The 16,147-nt window shown below is 32.3% G+C and overlaps 1 protein-coding gene across 12 annotated transcripts; it reads left to right on the top strand.

Annotated features, from left to right (window-relative positions):
• Window positions 1-2,585: 2,585 nt before the first annotated feature.
• Window positions 2,586-15,883, top strand: LOC114305512 (uncharacterized). Of its 12 annotated transcripts, none has more exons than XR_014361120.1 (7): window positions 2,617-2,858; window positions 3,031-3,141; window positions 5,955-6,070; window positions 7,293-7,673; window positions 9,412-9,595; window positions 9,705-9,898; window positions 14,965-15,883. XR_014361120.1 is itself a non-coding variant. In XM_082914845.1 (5 exons), exons 2-4 carry the CDS (start codon window positions 3,034-3,036, stop codon window positions 7,645-7,647), a joined length of 579 nt encoding a protein of 192 aa, XP_082770971.1. In that variant the 5' UTR covers window positions 2,617-2,858; window positions 3,031-3,033; the 3' UTR covers window positions 7,648-7,673; window positions 9,705-10,017. The 12 variants fall into 12 exon arrangements, 4 of the variants coding, with proteins under 4 accessions (XP_082770969.1, XP_082770972.1, XP_082770971.1 ...); XR_014361118.1 differs by having other exon boundaries at window positions 9,415-9,595; window positions 14,965-15,878; XR_014361123.1 differs by having other exon boundaries at window positions 2,634-2,858; window positions 3,006-3,141; window positions 9,415-9,595; window positions 14,965-15,878.
• Window positions 15,884-16,147: the final 264 nt, after the last annotated feature.

The raw sequence follows: 16,147 nt of genomic DNA, 5'->3' as shown, positions 1-16,147 counted from the left end.
GAAAGAGATAATATACACTGAAGCTCACAAAGAAAATAGAAATTCTACTGATATAGTGAAATTAAAAGATTGATATATTTTATAGATCACACTAACGGTAACTTTGTCAAATACTTTGCAACACCAATGGTAACTTATTGGAGTTGTATCTGCTGAACGCCTAACTTTGATAGAAATTTAAATCTATATACAATCCAATTTTTTCATATTGCATTTTGATAGAAATTTAAATCTATATCAATGTTGAATTTATTCTTAGTGCCATAGAAGCAACCAACTTTTGAAGCAGTTCGCAGGCCAAATACTTTGCAACATTTTTTGTATAAACCAAACGATCGGTGGGACAATCGGTCGGATGTCCGACCGATTGTCTCGTGGGATCCACTTCCAACGTAAACAAATAGTGAAATGGTGAAATCTAACCCAGCTTCTCAATTTGGTGAAAGTTTTGACCCATTCTCAATTTGATATCATTTTGATGAAATTGTTGGAAAGATAAAAGTTGCCATTTTACATCAAATTTAAATTTGGTGCTCAATCTGATGAACCGTTAGAGATGGCCTAAGTGCACTTTTTGACTTTTTAGTTAAAAAAGTAGAGAAAAAAGATATATGTTTGAGATAATTTTTTGACTTTTTACGAAAAGATGTATAATAAAATATTGTAGTAAAATCAAAATGATAATTTTACCCTTTTGACTTTTTGATTTTTAACTTTTTAACTTTTTTGATAGTTGAATTCAAAGAGCAAAATAATACCTAGTGCCTTTTCCCACAAGATATCTTTGAATAATACATACTTTTTAATTTTTTTAGTAATTTTTTTGACTTTTTAACTTTTTTGATTATCCCAAGCAAGTCCTTAACTTTTTATTAAATTTTTTTATACATATGAAAACTCAAAATTAAAATTTTATTTTCAAAAAAATAAATTCTGTGCATTGAATCACCAACTAATTATTGAAGTATTATTTTTTTTGGGAAAATTACACTGACACACCCTGAGGTTTATATTTATTACAATTCTCCCTTACCTTTTGGAAATTACATCTCCCTCCTCGAGGTTTAAAATTTTATTACAGATTCCCCCCTTAGCAATTTAATTTTTTTAAGGCAGTGGCTTTGGTCCAGTCCGATCTTGGACTGGACCGTGCTATGGGGCCCGTAGGGACCACCACGGGTCCCGTTTTTAAAATCCAAACCGTTCAATATGTAGAACTCATCGAGTACTATATATTTGTAAAAAATCACATTGATCGGATATCGATAGCTATATGATCAAAACAGTTTTTTGTCAACTGTTAATTTTTTCACCGTTCATTTTTTTTAATACAAAACTGATTTGATCACATACCTATTGATATCCGATTAATGAGATTTTTAATAAGTATATAGTACTTGACGAGTTCTACACATTGAACGGTTCGGATTTTCAAAACGGGCCCAAAAAATGGACCCCATGGGTCAGACTGGACGAGTCCAGTCTTGATCTCAACTGGAGACAAGCTGGACCCTTTTTTTAAATACCAATTTTGCCCTTACTGGGTAAATTACATTGACACCTCTCACATTTTAGAAACTACAATCCCCTCCCCAAGGTTTAAAGTAGAATTACCAATTGCCCATTCGGTTAGTATTAGTCAGAAAAAAAAAATTATTGAAAAAAAAATTAATTAGAAAAAAATTTATTTGAAAAAAAATTAATTGAAAAAAACTTTATTAGTAAAATTTTTAAATTTTTGTTAAAAAATCAACGTAAACTCATTTTTTGAATTTGCGTTTTTTTTCTCAAATTTACAAACTAAAACAATCATTTATGAATCAAAAAAATTATCAAACAAGTTTTTATGACAGTTTTTAAAATTTTTGTAAATATAAATTGAAAACTGAAAGCAAAATAGTTACCAAAAAGGCCTTAAATGATAAAAATATCGTAAAATTAACAAATAATTAAATAAGTTATCAATATAAAAAATGACTTATCAAAAGATTCTTAGGTTATGTATGGTTTGATTTTAGATTTTTTTTAAAAAAATTAAAAATTAATTTGGTTAAGAATCTTTTGATAAGTCATTTCTTACGTTGGTAACTTATTTAATTATTTGTTAATTTTACGATATTTTTACCATTTAAAACCTGTTTGGTAACTATTTCGTTTTCAATTTGTAATTTATATTTACAAAATTTTTAAAAATTGTCATAAAAACTTGTTTAATAATTTTTTTGATTTATAAATGGTTCTCTCAATTTGTAAATTTGAGAAAAAAACGTAAATTCAAAAAATGTGCTTACGTTGGTTTTTAAACAGAAATTTAAAAATTTTACTAACAAAATTTTTTTTCAATTAATTTTTTTTTTCAATTAATTTTTTTTAAATAATTTTTTTTTTCAATGGATTTTTTGTCTAAATAATACTAATCGAGAGGGTAATTGGTAATGTTATTTTAAATTTTAAGAAGGGAATTGTAATTTATAAAATATGAGGGGTGTCAATGTAATTTATCCAGGATAAAATTGATATTTAAAAAAATTAAATTACTGAAAAAAAATCTGTAATGAAACTTTAAATCTCAAAAAAAAATTTTCAAAAAAATGAGAGAAATTGTAATTTACCCTATTTTTTTTTAATTTTCTGCCAAACGAAGCGATACGATCTTGACTTGACGCTTCAACCATCGGTCCAGTAGCCACAAAAAAAACACCATCGATCCAATTCTCTATCGAAACCCTAACCAGACAGTACTGAGAGAAGTAATCCTATTGATTAGTCTATCATCAATTAAAGCCGAGGAGCCCTGAGAGAGGAGACAACGTTAACTTATTATATTATCTATCCAAATTTGACGATCTTCATCACCGGTAATTCTTCTTGTTCTTTCTGTCTCTGATTAGGGCTAAAAATTGATGCTAGTTCAAAACCCTAACATTGTACAAGAGATATGTTTACTCATTATTGTGTTGTGAATGTTAAAAAATAAAATAAAAATTAACATGTTTCAGTTGGAGGGTGATTCTGAATTTTTATTTTCAGAAAATGGAATCTTCTTCGGTGATCACTCCCGAAGATGTTTTGAAGTGTTTGATGAATGACGGTACCATTGATGCCATGAGATTGAAGATCATCAATCAGCTCAAAGCTAATGTAAGTACGTATTATCTCAGTTTTCAATATTATTATTATTTTATGTATGTTTTGATTTATTCTCATGCTCATTGATCTATTGCATTGGATTGGACCTAACCAATTGTTTAATGGACTACCTTATTGATTTATCGGCAAATTTCAGTTACAAATAAAAATGGTATACTTTATATAAATAATAATGATAATTAAAATCGTAAAATTTTCCATAAATATACAACTGATGTGTAATTTCCCCTTGATCTATATTGCATTGGACCTTAGGGACAACAAGTTGATACGCCTAGGAAATCAAACCAGGAACACAACAACCCTTTACTTCCAAACAAAACTTTTTTTTTTTTTTTTGGCAATGTTTTTCTTGTGCATTTACGTAGTGATGACATACTGTAGGTGAAAGGGCTCCAACCCTTTTCGTTTGATTTTTACCTCTCAAGTAACCAGGGGCTTCAAACCCCAAAATTTCAATAAAGAAATATGTTTTATTTATTTTGAGTGAGTAATTAACGATTTGGAGCATTTGATCAGAAATAGGGGCCTACGTTACAACCAAATAATTACTGCTAGTTTAACAACTAATAAGTGGTTAATTGTGGACTCGAGTTTTGAAATGCAAACTCACAATGAAACATTTTGAAATTTGTCTCAAGAATGCTATACTAGATTCTCGTGACTTTTGCAATTCTAGTTTTAGGACAAATAAGTAAAATTCGACAGTTGCTTCTCTTTGGTACCCTTCTTCATGGTGGTTTTGCCTGTGTTAGATTTGAATGAGTTCTTGATTGAGAACAAACATTTGTTGAATCCCTTGTATAGTGGCATGTATTTATCATCTTGAACAGTTTTTTCTTCATATTGGTAGTAAAAGATTACTTAGCAACTAGTTTTCCCTTTTTGATCAAGTAGTCGTTGAAAGATGGCAGACAATTTTAGGCCATAGGCTCGTAAATTAAGGCCCAAAGTCCCAGAGTTTTAGGTCAATGCCCTTGGCTGTTAACTTAGGAGGAGATGAAATTCCGTACTGAGTTAGGCGGTTAGTTAATCTAGTTGCTAACTAATGTATTATCTTCTCCTAATCTATCCAAAAAGTGTTACTTGTTCTGGTTGAATGAAATTGAAATTCTTGTTTTGTTGAGATGCCAAGTTCTTGGAGGCGTGGCAACTTTATTTTTTGTACTATGGGAGCCAATATCCTAGTTGTTGATTCCTAGGTTTACCTTTTTAAAATCTAAGAATGTGTCTCCTCTTGATTGTGGCCAGCTGTGATGCCCTGATCTATTTATGTAGCTTGTCTGAAGTGAGGTCATATATACTTTGTGGTTTGATTCCACAAATTCCTAGATCTAGAAGTGTGGTTCTTCTTGATTCTTTTGTTTTTTCGCTCTAATTATCCAGCACTAGAATTTCCCAGTACTAAACTTCTAGTAATGTTAGACTGCTCCCACTAAAAAAATAAACAACAAAAAACTTGAAAAAAATTAGTTGTTATGTTATCAAGAATTTTAGAAGTTAAGATTATTTTAAAATAAATATTTAAATATATGGTATATAAATACGTAAATAAATAAACAAATCAAATGCACTAAAAAGGGGAAAATTTTGTTAAGATATGGTGAACATTGGAAGTCCAGGTAATTTAGAACAAGACATTTCCGAAAACTTATACGTTATATCAAAACCAGGCAGACATGTCAATACCAGTAGACAGGGAATTGAGACACTAAAATATGGAATCAAAACTTTCACTTCACACCTTGATAATTTTATTTTCAACAAAGCTAGGTTACTTACTTTTGATGGTCCTAACCTAACCCTAATGAAATGATTTTAACCTTAATATATAAGTTGGCTATGCCTCTTGTAAACATGATGATTGTTAGATATGAATAAGATACCATGATTGCAACCCTAGTGCATGTAATTTCAAAATTTAATCAAGACCCATATCTTCTAATATTTAATTGCTTTGTATTTCATTCCCCTAAGGCTAACAATGTGTCTTCAGCCTTTCAGTAGTTTTTGTTGAACCTGTCATGCAAGGTGTCTCCACTGCTTTACAGTTCCAATTTATTAGGGGGTTAAATTCACAAGTTGCCTTTGATATTAGTCATCTCAAGCTGAATATTATCTAAATTGTCAAAAATGTTGCCAACCTTTCTTATTGCATTTTTAGTAGGGTATCTAACTTGGTCTCAAATATTCGAATGTTGGGAAAATGTAGACCCTAAGCCTCTTTAGTTAAATAGATTTTTTAAAATTAATAGTGTATGTTTATCTTTGTTCAATATTTTCTCTACTTCGGAACTACTCAATGTTTCCATTCTAATTTTTGTAAATCATGTCGCTGAAGAGCATCCATTGAACCAACTTTGCCTAAGTTACTTTCAAAGTTGTTCATTTTTTGGACCAAATAGTTGAATCAGGGCCTAACTTATTTGGGGAATTTTGTCTCCATCAAGATTTTGACTATGTTAGTGCTAATGTGGTTGATTAGTTGTAGAATCCATGGTGACAGTCAGTCACTTGGCTTATTAATGACAAGGGGACAAGGTTTTAAGACTAAGATGTAAACTTCAGTAATTTTATTCACCCATGCTCATATGCATTGCTAGTCTTGGAGTGACTTTCACTGTGAATTGATTTCTAATGGACCAATCAATCATTTCAAAACATGTTGGGAAGAAGGATCACATGATTAAGTTGTATTTGCTTAAGGTGATTTCTGGAGATCAAAAAATGCTTCTCATGGAAGGTGTTCTAATGTTGTGCTTTTCTTTTATTTTTCTTTGTTTCCGCCCTCTTTTTTATTGTAGGAAGAGCTGAAGAATACTACTATTAAAATGGCAGAACAGAGTAAGGTTCTTAACACTCCAGGGGCAGAAAAGCAGACAAAAAGAGAGTTGTTTGACGCTCTTCGTCAAGAACTTGAGTAAGTGTTGGTATTGCTTTTGCAGTGTTCGTTTCATACCCGGCAAGGGAGAAAGTTTATTTTGTACTTTTTTTCGAAAGTGGGGGATGGGGGCTGTCTAACCTGCTTCACACTCCCACCCACCCAAAAAAAGAAAAAGAAAGCAATTGCTGTTGCTGTTACCACTTGAAATAGTTTAGCCATTTGATTACTATTTGAAGTCTCTAAGCATCTGGCTGTTACCACTTGAAATAGTTTAGTCATTAAATTAGTTGTGCTTGTGCTTTATGGTAACCTGATGGAAGGTGATCAGTCTTGTATTGACGCATCATGCTGAATTGTTGGAAAACAATTCATGCAACATTCATAAGTGGGTTATACAGCAATATTGATCAGCCAACCTGTTCTGGAGTTGATCAACAACATTTCCCCTAAAGATCTGTTAGAATATTTTTTGCATGTATTACATGAAATGAACACATCTTTTCATATTTTTTTTAGTTCACCCATGTCCACCCTCACCTTTCAGCCCTTCCTTCAGGAGGGCAGGCATCAGCAGTTTTGTAGTGATGTAGCTTATGTATGATAGATCAATTTTATGTTTGGTAAAGGAAAGAGATGCTTGAAATGGGCCAACGGATGACAATATTTTTTGCTCAAACCAGCTGTTAGTCCTTTTTGCATTGGTTTCCACAGCCCCCCCACCAAAATGTAGGTGAATAGTGTCATGTTGTTTTCTATATAATGTTATTATAGATCTATTCAGTGAGATTGTTGGAGATATGTGGGAAAGTATGGGTCAGTCATGCAGAAAAATCAAGTATTTTATTCCTACTAATCATTTATGAGGAATTAGTGGAAAAACAATCTCCATTTGAAACCTTATTGTTGAAGAGAGGACTGCAAAAAATAGTAGAATTATTAGTGGCCCTCCTTAATGGAAACTGTGCATAGTGCATTATCCAAAAGAACTGAAAAGGAAGAAACGGCTAAGCAATTTAAGAAGTAATTAAAACTCATCACGAATTTCTTCTTTTCAGTTCTGTGACTTTTACTCTACCAGAGTTCCCTTTGAAATTCTGTTTTAGCTGTTTCCATATGTATATTGGGGAATCTTCTTAGATTATAGCAATTATGTTCTCATGATTGAGAAAGCATTCTATCATTGTTGTTAATCCAACATCTCCTGTATCTTACTTCAATTTGATTTGATTTTTCCTCATATCATGTTGGTGTCTTGCAGGACTTCAGTGCTTGAGAAAGCTTCTAAATCAGTTTGGGAGTTGATTTTGGACAAGAATGGGCTTGGAAAGGAAATAAATGAAACTGTCGAAAAGGTATTCTGTCGATTAAGTGGCCGTGAGCCTCCATTGTTCCCTCCAAATGTTGAAACCCAATCAGGGAAGAAAGAGAGCGAGAAAGGCAAAGGGAAAGAGAGAGATAATGGAAAGGAGAACTCAGATTCCACATCCAAGAAAAGAAAATTGGATGAGATGAACTCTGAAGGGGCAGCAGATGAAGTTGCAAGTGGATCTAGCAAACCTCCGGCTGTGCCTGATGATTCTAGTAAAGTGCCTCAGCCAAGTGTGACAACATAACCCAGCCTTACTTGAGCTTGACGGAGGTGACTAGAGAAAAGAAATGGAATAAAAATTTAACTTATAATTGATTCACATTTGTTTCACTTTTTCCTTCCTACCACAAATTCCTACCCAAATCTTAGATCCAAACACAGCCTAAATTTCCAGTAAGCTATATATGTTGGTAGTGTTGACTTATAGTGGTATATTGTGGGATGCAAATACATCTAGTGTTTGTTTGTACCTATTTCAATGCCTGATATCAATTAAGTTCTTATTTTCTCTAAAGCAAAATGTCACAAATAGTACATTAGCCAATTTGACAGCTAGGATGGTATAGCCACGCAACTCAAATTGAAGAATTTGCTGTAGCTTTATATGTCAGCTCTAGTAGGGTCTTCAGCTAATAAGTACGAACTCTTCTAAGGTGGCAAGAAGGTGGGCTTTCTGTGTTCAATGTTGAGTCGAGCAATGACACTTATTAGATACTTTTGACACATGTTGGACACAAGTACAAACATGTCTTTTATTTTTTAATTTTTTTTAAAGACTCAGACATACATTGGACATTTGGGGGACACTTTTAAGCAGGTGGTGCGTCTAGTTCTGACGCATTTTTAAAACTGATTGTCATTGGACATTTCCTGACACATCGAATACTTTGACATGTGTTGGGTACATGTCCAAATATGTTTTATTATTTTTTAATTTTTTTTTAGAATTGAATACACTTAAGATGCTTGGGGGCACACTCATTGTTTTAACACATGAAATATATTACAAGTTTGAATAAAATAATTTAAGATATAATGATAAAGAAAAACAATATAGATTGGTATTATGTTGTATATTTTTATTAATTTTTTATGAAATATTAATATATATGATATATAATAAATATATATAATCATAAATTTTGCACTTCTCTCACATGTCAAGTCTTGCAATTTTTTGAAAATTGTCAAGCTGGTGTTTGTGTCATGTCGATGTTGTGTCTTGTGTTTGTGTTCGTGTTTGTATTCGTGTTCATTTTCATGCTTGTTATGTGTTCTTTGGTATGTATGTGGTCATGTGATCATTTATAGTCCATAGATAATACAAGGGTCTTCATCATATCTGATGCCCTGTCTTCCCACTCATTAGTTGCAACATTTGTAATTAATGGATATCTAACAATGCAAAATGGACACCCATGGAATGCACAAATATATGCAACATGAGTGCATGGAGGCAACTACTTTTTTTTATTTTTTATTTTTTATGGAAGTTTGAATTATTGCAGTTGTATAGATGCTTTGCACGACTCAACCATAGCAGTTTTAATTTCTACGAATTTCTGAAATTCCTTAACATTTTCAGGCTAATATATATTGGTTCTAAGGTAAAAGCTTGGTCTGTTTTGCGTTTGAAAGTTGTTGTTTTACCTTAAGATTGTGTTTGGATTATGGATTTGAGAATGAAATTGGGGGGGGGGGGGGGGGGGGTAAAAGCTTGGTCTGTTTTGCGTTTGAAAGTTGTTGTTTTACCTTAAGATTGTGTTTGGATTATGGATTTGAGAATGAAAGGGGGGGGGGGGGGGGGGGGGGGGGGGTTGTTGGTAAGGGAAAGAAAAATTGAAAAAATTCTTTCATTTTTCTCTTACAGTTCTCATCATAAACCTGAGATTCACACATAGCTTAATAATGCAAAAGCTGTTTGAATCTAGTCTACATCTTTCCGGGGCTGTGAATTCCTAGGGACTAACATGGATGATATTGTTGTATATTTGCTCCCTGAAATAAGCAGCAGAGCTGAGCTAACACATGAAGTGGTTCAACAATGCAAACCTGTGTCGGTCATCTGTACTGCAGCAAGCTTCAATGCTTCCTGCTATAGTTTGAATCTAGTCTCTGTAGTCCTCGAGGAGGAGAGCTTATGGCAAGGGCGATTCCTTGTGCATCATTCTCATCCTAGTGTTTTGTACAATGTATGTGTTCTTTTCTTTCCTGGCACGTGAGAAGCAATGCCTGATTATGGAGTGTCTTCCTTTCGAAACTCGTTTGGTTCTTATTTTCTTCTTATCTTCTTGATGTTAGGTGGAATGCGTTCTAGGGCATAAGCTCTGAAGAGGAGGAAGTTAAGTTGCAATCTGACCATGTTGCAGGATTCTAGTAAATTTCACTGCACTATGTTGAAATTTACTATGTTGCCATAAGGAAAGAGCATACCTAAAGAGCATATTTTCTCTGTTTTGTTGACTGCTGCTTAAAAGTAAAAGCATACTTTTTAGGTAAGTATATCTCTATACTAATCATTTTGCTTTCTAAAATTGCTATTTATTGTGAATTTTTGTTATGAAAATAGTGTATGACATAAATTTAAATTTATGAAATGTGAGTCACACTCAAATGATTGTGGGTTTTTTTTTTTTTTTTTTAACTTAAAATGATTGTGGTTGATAGATCACTTCCCAATTTAGATAATTTTGTGGTCCAACTAATGATGTAATAAATCTTATGGGTGTATAAGGTGAATCACTTATGTTAAAGATTTTGGAGACAAAAGCCACGCGATACTCTAGAATACTCTAGAAGTATCTAATAATTTTTCTCTTAATAATACTGTCTTATTGATGAACACGTGGCGACACAAGGATAATAGGACAGAAGATTGGTAAAGGCTATTGTCACAGAGTCGTCACAACCTTCATCTTGGACCAGAACTCATTATTGTCAAACTTTCCTAATCACAACAAAATAAAGAATCTATAGATACGACTTCCAATTCTAAATCCAATCTATTGCCAAGTACTTTAAATAAAAAATAAATCATATGCTATGTAGGTTCTAAATTGATGAAAATCTTCTTGGCTTAACATAGAGCTTTTGAGAAAAGAAGATATCATATGCATTCTTACTAGTTTGGAAAAAAGAAGATAGTTTCACTACAATTTTGATGGCTAAAACCTATTCATGGCAGGGTTAATGTTTGTGAAGACTAAGAATGCTGAAAGCAACAGAACTTTTTATTTATATTTATTATTTATTTTTAATTACTTTGCAAATCTGAAGTGTAAATACAACATACATAGCTATACAAGGGAAGATGGAATTTCAATCTACTGATATTGCTAAAACTGCTTCGAATCCATTGGATCTATTTTTTTATTTTTATTTTTTATTTTTTCCTAAAAAGAAGATGGCCAACATCAAAACTCAGAATAACACTGCAAGTCCAGACCAGAGCTAAGTAAACATAATCTAATCTACAAAACTAAAATTGTCAAATCTTCGAACTCTATGAATTTGATTTTTTCTAAAGACATTATTGTGTTTTTTATTTTCAGAAAAATTGGTGCATATAAATTTTAAAATTGTATATACATTCATTTTAATATGTATGCCTACACACAATTTTGATAAAAATAATGAAAATTTTGACCAATGTGTTGCATATATTTTTTGGTATAATTTTCGTTTTTCATATTTCTTGAAACAAAAACAATAAAAAGTTTGAAAACCAATGTCTCTATGGGTGTGCGCGGTGTGCATGTGTTATGCTTGGAAGCTTGGAGTCATTCATGTTCATTTTTATGATATTTTTTTCATGATACCTAACATTACTCTTTCATAATGAATAATAGGAACATATTTTCAAAAGATCCCTCTTCCTATTGGGAAAAAAGAAGAGCAAACTTAGAACATTGCTACGAAGGAAAGTAAAAAAACTAGAACTCTATTCATCTAAGATTTGCATTTCTAGAAAGGGAACTGGAAATGGAAACCATTTTTCCATTACATATTTCCATTACATATCTACAAAATAACGGAGAAAGTCATGAAACAAACGTGTGTAAAAACATTAACTTCTACACGCACACATGCCTATCACATCCTCTATTTTCCTCCCCTTAATGGCCATATCATGCCCATCATTGGACTTCGTAGTTAGCATCAACAGCTTCATAATCATCCCCCTTTGGATTCGAGAAGGCATGTTGATAGTTGTTCTCTGGAAGATGCGTCATTTGGTTCTCATTAGAAACTTTCGGAGACAAGTAACAGATGAGTTGCTGTGGGTAGACTAGGCAACTGCGTACCTTGAAATGGTCGGTACTCAAGTTATTGGCACTAATGTTGTGATTTGTGCTAACATTATGTATATGGTTTATTGCTTCATCTTATGGCTCAAGCGATTAACACATAGACCTCACTCTGGAGAGGAAGTGTTCTCTTATCCGAGCATACAACTAGCGAGTCACTTAGCAAATGGTTTTCAATATCACTTAGTATCCCTGTGTTTGGATTTGCCCTCCTCGCTACTCCCCTAAAAGCCGGTACATGATAGCCTTGGCATGAAAGGCTGCTTTGGATTGGGTTGCTGAAGCAAGAGGAGGTTGTAGCCCTTGAATCACATGAATATTTTCGACATTTATTCCTTTCTTGATCCCAATGAGTTGCCTTTTGATTGTCAAACGTGTAATTATCAACATTCTCATATGTTCGCGAAAAATCCATAACTGATTATAACATAACACCATAAAACAAATCAACATAATATTTTTTTTAGGTTAAAAAAGCCAATGAGTTTAAACAATAGTATTGAGATATGTATCAGTATCAACGATACGGTTGTAAATCGATCAATATTGGACAGTATCAACTGATATATCAATGAATAATGGTTTTAAAAATTCAAAATCACAATACGATACGTAATGGTTGATATTTAAAACCTTTCCTGAACGTGAAAACCATCAACCGAAAATTACCTGTGTATCTGACATAGGTGAATTTGGGTCCACGATACGAACAGGTCGTTGAGTTAGGTTGAGGTTGTGAATTGGATAACGACGAGGAACAAAATAAGATGTAGGAATAGACGAGGAAGAATATGGCAGCCTCGAAGGGACATGTGATTGGTATGCTCGAAAATCAAAAGAGATATCAGTAGCCCCAAAGATGTTAGAGCAAAAGTAAGGAGATTCAAGGATCGGGAAAGGTTTCTGGCTGAGCCCAAACAGATGATGGTCACATTGCAAAAGCTTTTCGTAGTGTTTTTTCAAGAATTCTTGGAGGAAATTTCACATAATGCCTCCTGCAGAAAAGCCAATTCATTAATGGATTTTCTGAGAAAGTAATTTCACTCTGCGTTTAACAATTTAGGATTACCAAAATCATTAATGGTAGTCCAAGATTTTGTGTATCCAAAATTAATTCTACAATGAATTGATACTTCGCTTCAATTGACATGAAGAATTTGCTATAGCTTTATTAGTCAGCTCTAGTAGGGTCTTTAGCAATAAGTACAAACTCTTTAATGCTGTGTTTGGTTGGGGAATTTGGGGAGGGATTTGGAAAGGGAAATGGAAAAGGTAGGTGAAATGTGAATAAATCATGCTTATATTTCACATAGTTTTACACACCTTTTCTCTTTCCCTTTCCAAATCTCTCCCTAAATCTCCCAACCAAACACAGCATAAAGGTGGCAAGAAGGTGGTGTATCTGTGCGTTGAACACCGATACTTATGAGATACTTTTGACACATGATGAACACATGTCTAAATATAGCCCTGTTTGGTAGAGCTGTGGGAAAGTGCTTATAGTTTATGCCTAAACAGCTTATAGCTTTTAACTTTCAGCTTAAGCTGATTTCCAGCTTATTCTTAAAGCATTTCCTGCCCCACTCAAAGAATAAGCTGTTTTCTGACTTCCACAAAGCTATAAGTTATAAGCTATAAGCTAAACCAAACACATCAAAATAGCTTAAATTAAGCTGAAAGCTGAAATAAACTGAAATTAAGCTGTACCAAACAGGGCCTATGTCTTTTATCTTTAATTATTTTTTTAGACAACGCATCAAAGACTTTGACTCGTGGTGTCCAATTATGTTTTATTATTTTTTATTTTTTTGTTAGACTCGAATACGCTTTAGATGCTTGGGGGGTAGACCCATTGCTTGGACACATAACTTACATACCAAGTTTGAATACAATAATTTAAGACATAATGATAAAAAATAAAAATATAGATTTGTATTATGTTGTATATTTTTATTAATTTAAATGATATACAATGTATAATAAATATACAAAATCATAAATTTTGCAATTTTCTCACATGTCATGTCTTTGGAGTTTTTTTATTTATTAAATATTCTAAAAAAAAAATTATTTAGAGAATTGACCCACTTTTGAAATTATTTGGGAAAGTAACCCAGTTTTGAAATTGCATTTTGAACATGCACTTTCAAATTGAAATTGTATTTTCAACATGCAATTTTAACTTTTCAAGTCTACATGTCAGATTTGAAGTCTAAGTTTGAAGTCTACATGGATAATGACTTGCTGATGTGGCTTGAAATTGCATAATGCAATTTCAACTACAGATTTCAGAATTCAAAATCGCCTCATTCAGATGAAGTACTTACGGTCACTTGAAATCGCATCTTCAACATGTTGAAATATAATATTCGTAGAAGGAAAATGTTGTGCTGAAGAGTTTGAGTTTGGCGTTCACTATTGTTTTGGGAGTTAAATAAGCAATAAAAAAAAATAAAAATAGATTTGAATCGACATTAACAAGAATCTTGCATGTTATCAATAAAGAAAATATGATTTTAGTGTTGTATAATTTTATTTATTTTATTTTTTTACATTTTTCGAAAATCCCTCACGATTTGACATTGACAAGAGGTGGGTGTTACCAATGAAATCGCTTGTTGGAGATGCAATTTCACTTGAAATCGTATGTTGAACATGTAACTTCAAGTCAAGTTGCATTTTGAACATGTGATTTCAAATTTGTCACCAATAAAAAAAATTATAAGAATTTTTTTTTAAAATAAAGAAATATTACTGCAAACGCCGTACTTCAAAATCGTTGTAACAGTCATGGCAAGTGAAATCGCATGCTCAACATGCAATTTCAAATGGGTAACACTCACGGGAGTGGTGAAATTGCATGTTGAACATGCTATTTCAATTGAAGTTACATTTTGAACATGCGATTTCAATACTTGGTGAAATTGCATGGTGGGAATGAGACATCAATTGAAGTTGCATTTTGAACATGTGATTTCAAGTGAATACTTGGTGAAATCGCATGATGGGAATGGGACATCAATTGAAGTTGCATGTTGAGGATGCAATTTGAATTGAAGTTGCATGTTAAACATGCAATTTCAATTGAAGTTGTGTTTTCAACATGCGATTTTAAGTGAGTGTATTCATTTCATACTTGAAATCCCACAGGACTGGAAAATACAAGTGAGTGTATTCAAATTGTACTTGAAATCCACAAGATAGGACTGGTGAAATTCAAGTGAGTTTATTCAAATCGTACTTGAAATCCACAGGACTGTCGCATAGTGAGAATGGGGGTTCAATTGAAGGTGGATGGATTTCAATTGAAGTTGCGTGTTGAAGATGCGATTTCATTTGAAGTTGCATGTTGAAGATGCGATTTCAAGTGACTGCAAGTACTTCATCTGAATCAGGTGATTTTAAATTCTGAAATCTGTAGTTGAAATTGCATTTTTAACATATAATTTCAAGCCACATCAGAAAGATTGTCCATATAGACTTCAAACTTAGACTTCAAATATATCCATGTAGACTTGAAATCGCATTTTCAATATGCAATTTTAAGTTAAAATTGTAGGTTGAAAATGCAATTTCAATTTGAAAGTGCATGTTCAATATGCGATTTCAAAATTGAGTTACTTTCCCAAATAGTTTAAAAGTGGGTCAATTCTCTAAATAATTTTTTTTTAAGAATATTTAAAAAAAAAAAAAAAACTCCTTGTCTTTGCAATTTTTGAAAATTGTCAAGTTGACATTTGTGTCATATCCATGTCGTGTTTTTTGTGCTTCTTATGTGTTCTTCTAGGGTATAATTTGTATTTAGTCTTGCAATATGTTGAAACATAAGTCTTCAATTCATATGAGATTTGATCATAGTTGATGATATATATTGTCTTGGATCTCATGGCTTTGATTTGATCAAGTAAATATATATATATATATATATATTTTTTAATAAATATTGTTAAATATCTTGTTAACTTCTTGTCTCATATGAAAATACATTTTTTGTTAATTAACAAATTGTAGTGATGCAACGTACTTGTAAATCAGATTGTAAATTTTACGGTGTAAATGGCCTTCCAAGTTTTGTTTTCTATAATTAGACCAGGAACGACTTGGCTTATGCCACATTTTCACATAGAGAAATGATGCCTTCGTCGACAAATTTGAAAAAAAAAAAAAAAAAAGGTAACCGAGCTTATTTAATTATTATTTATTTTTAATTATTTTGCAAAATCTTAAGTGTAAATACAACATATTAGGGGTGATCATGGTCCGAATTGGTTTGAATTGGGATAAAACCAGGACCAATCTGTTATCTACGATTCTTAAAAAATTAGAATCAATCCAATCTATTTAAATCGTGAAACTAATCCGTTTAAATACATATTAGATCGATTTAGCACAACGGATTCATATAATTAAATAACAAAAAAAATATATATATGAAAC

The sequence above is a fragment of the Camellia sinensis genome, chromosome 2 (genome assembly GCF_055761805.1).
Source record: "Camellia sinensis isolate YWXY chromosome 2, ASM5576180v1, whole genome shotgun sequence".
NCBI classification, from domain to species: domain Eukaryota; kingdom Viridiplantae; phylum Streptophyta; class Magnoliopsida; order Ericales; family Theaceae; genus Camellia; species Camellia sinensis.
The sequence above is the reverse complement of the archived record's forward strand: the minus strand, read 5'-3'. Positions and strand labels throughout refer to the sequence as shown.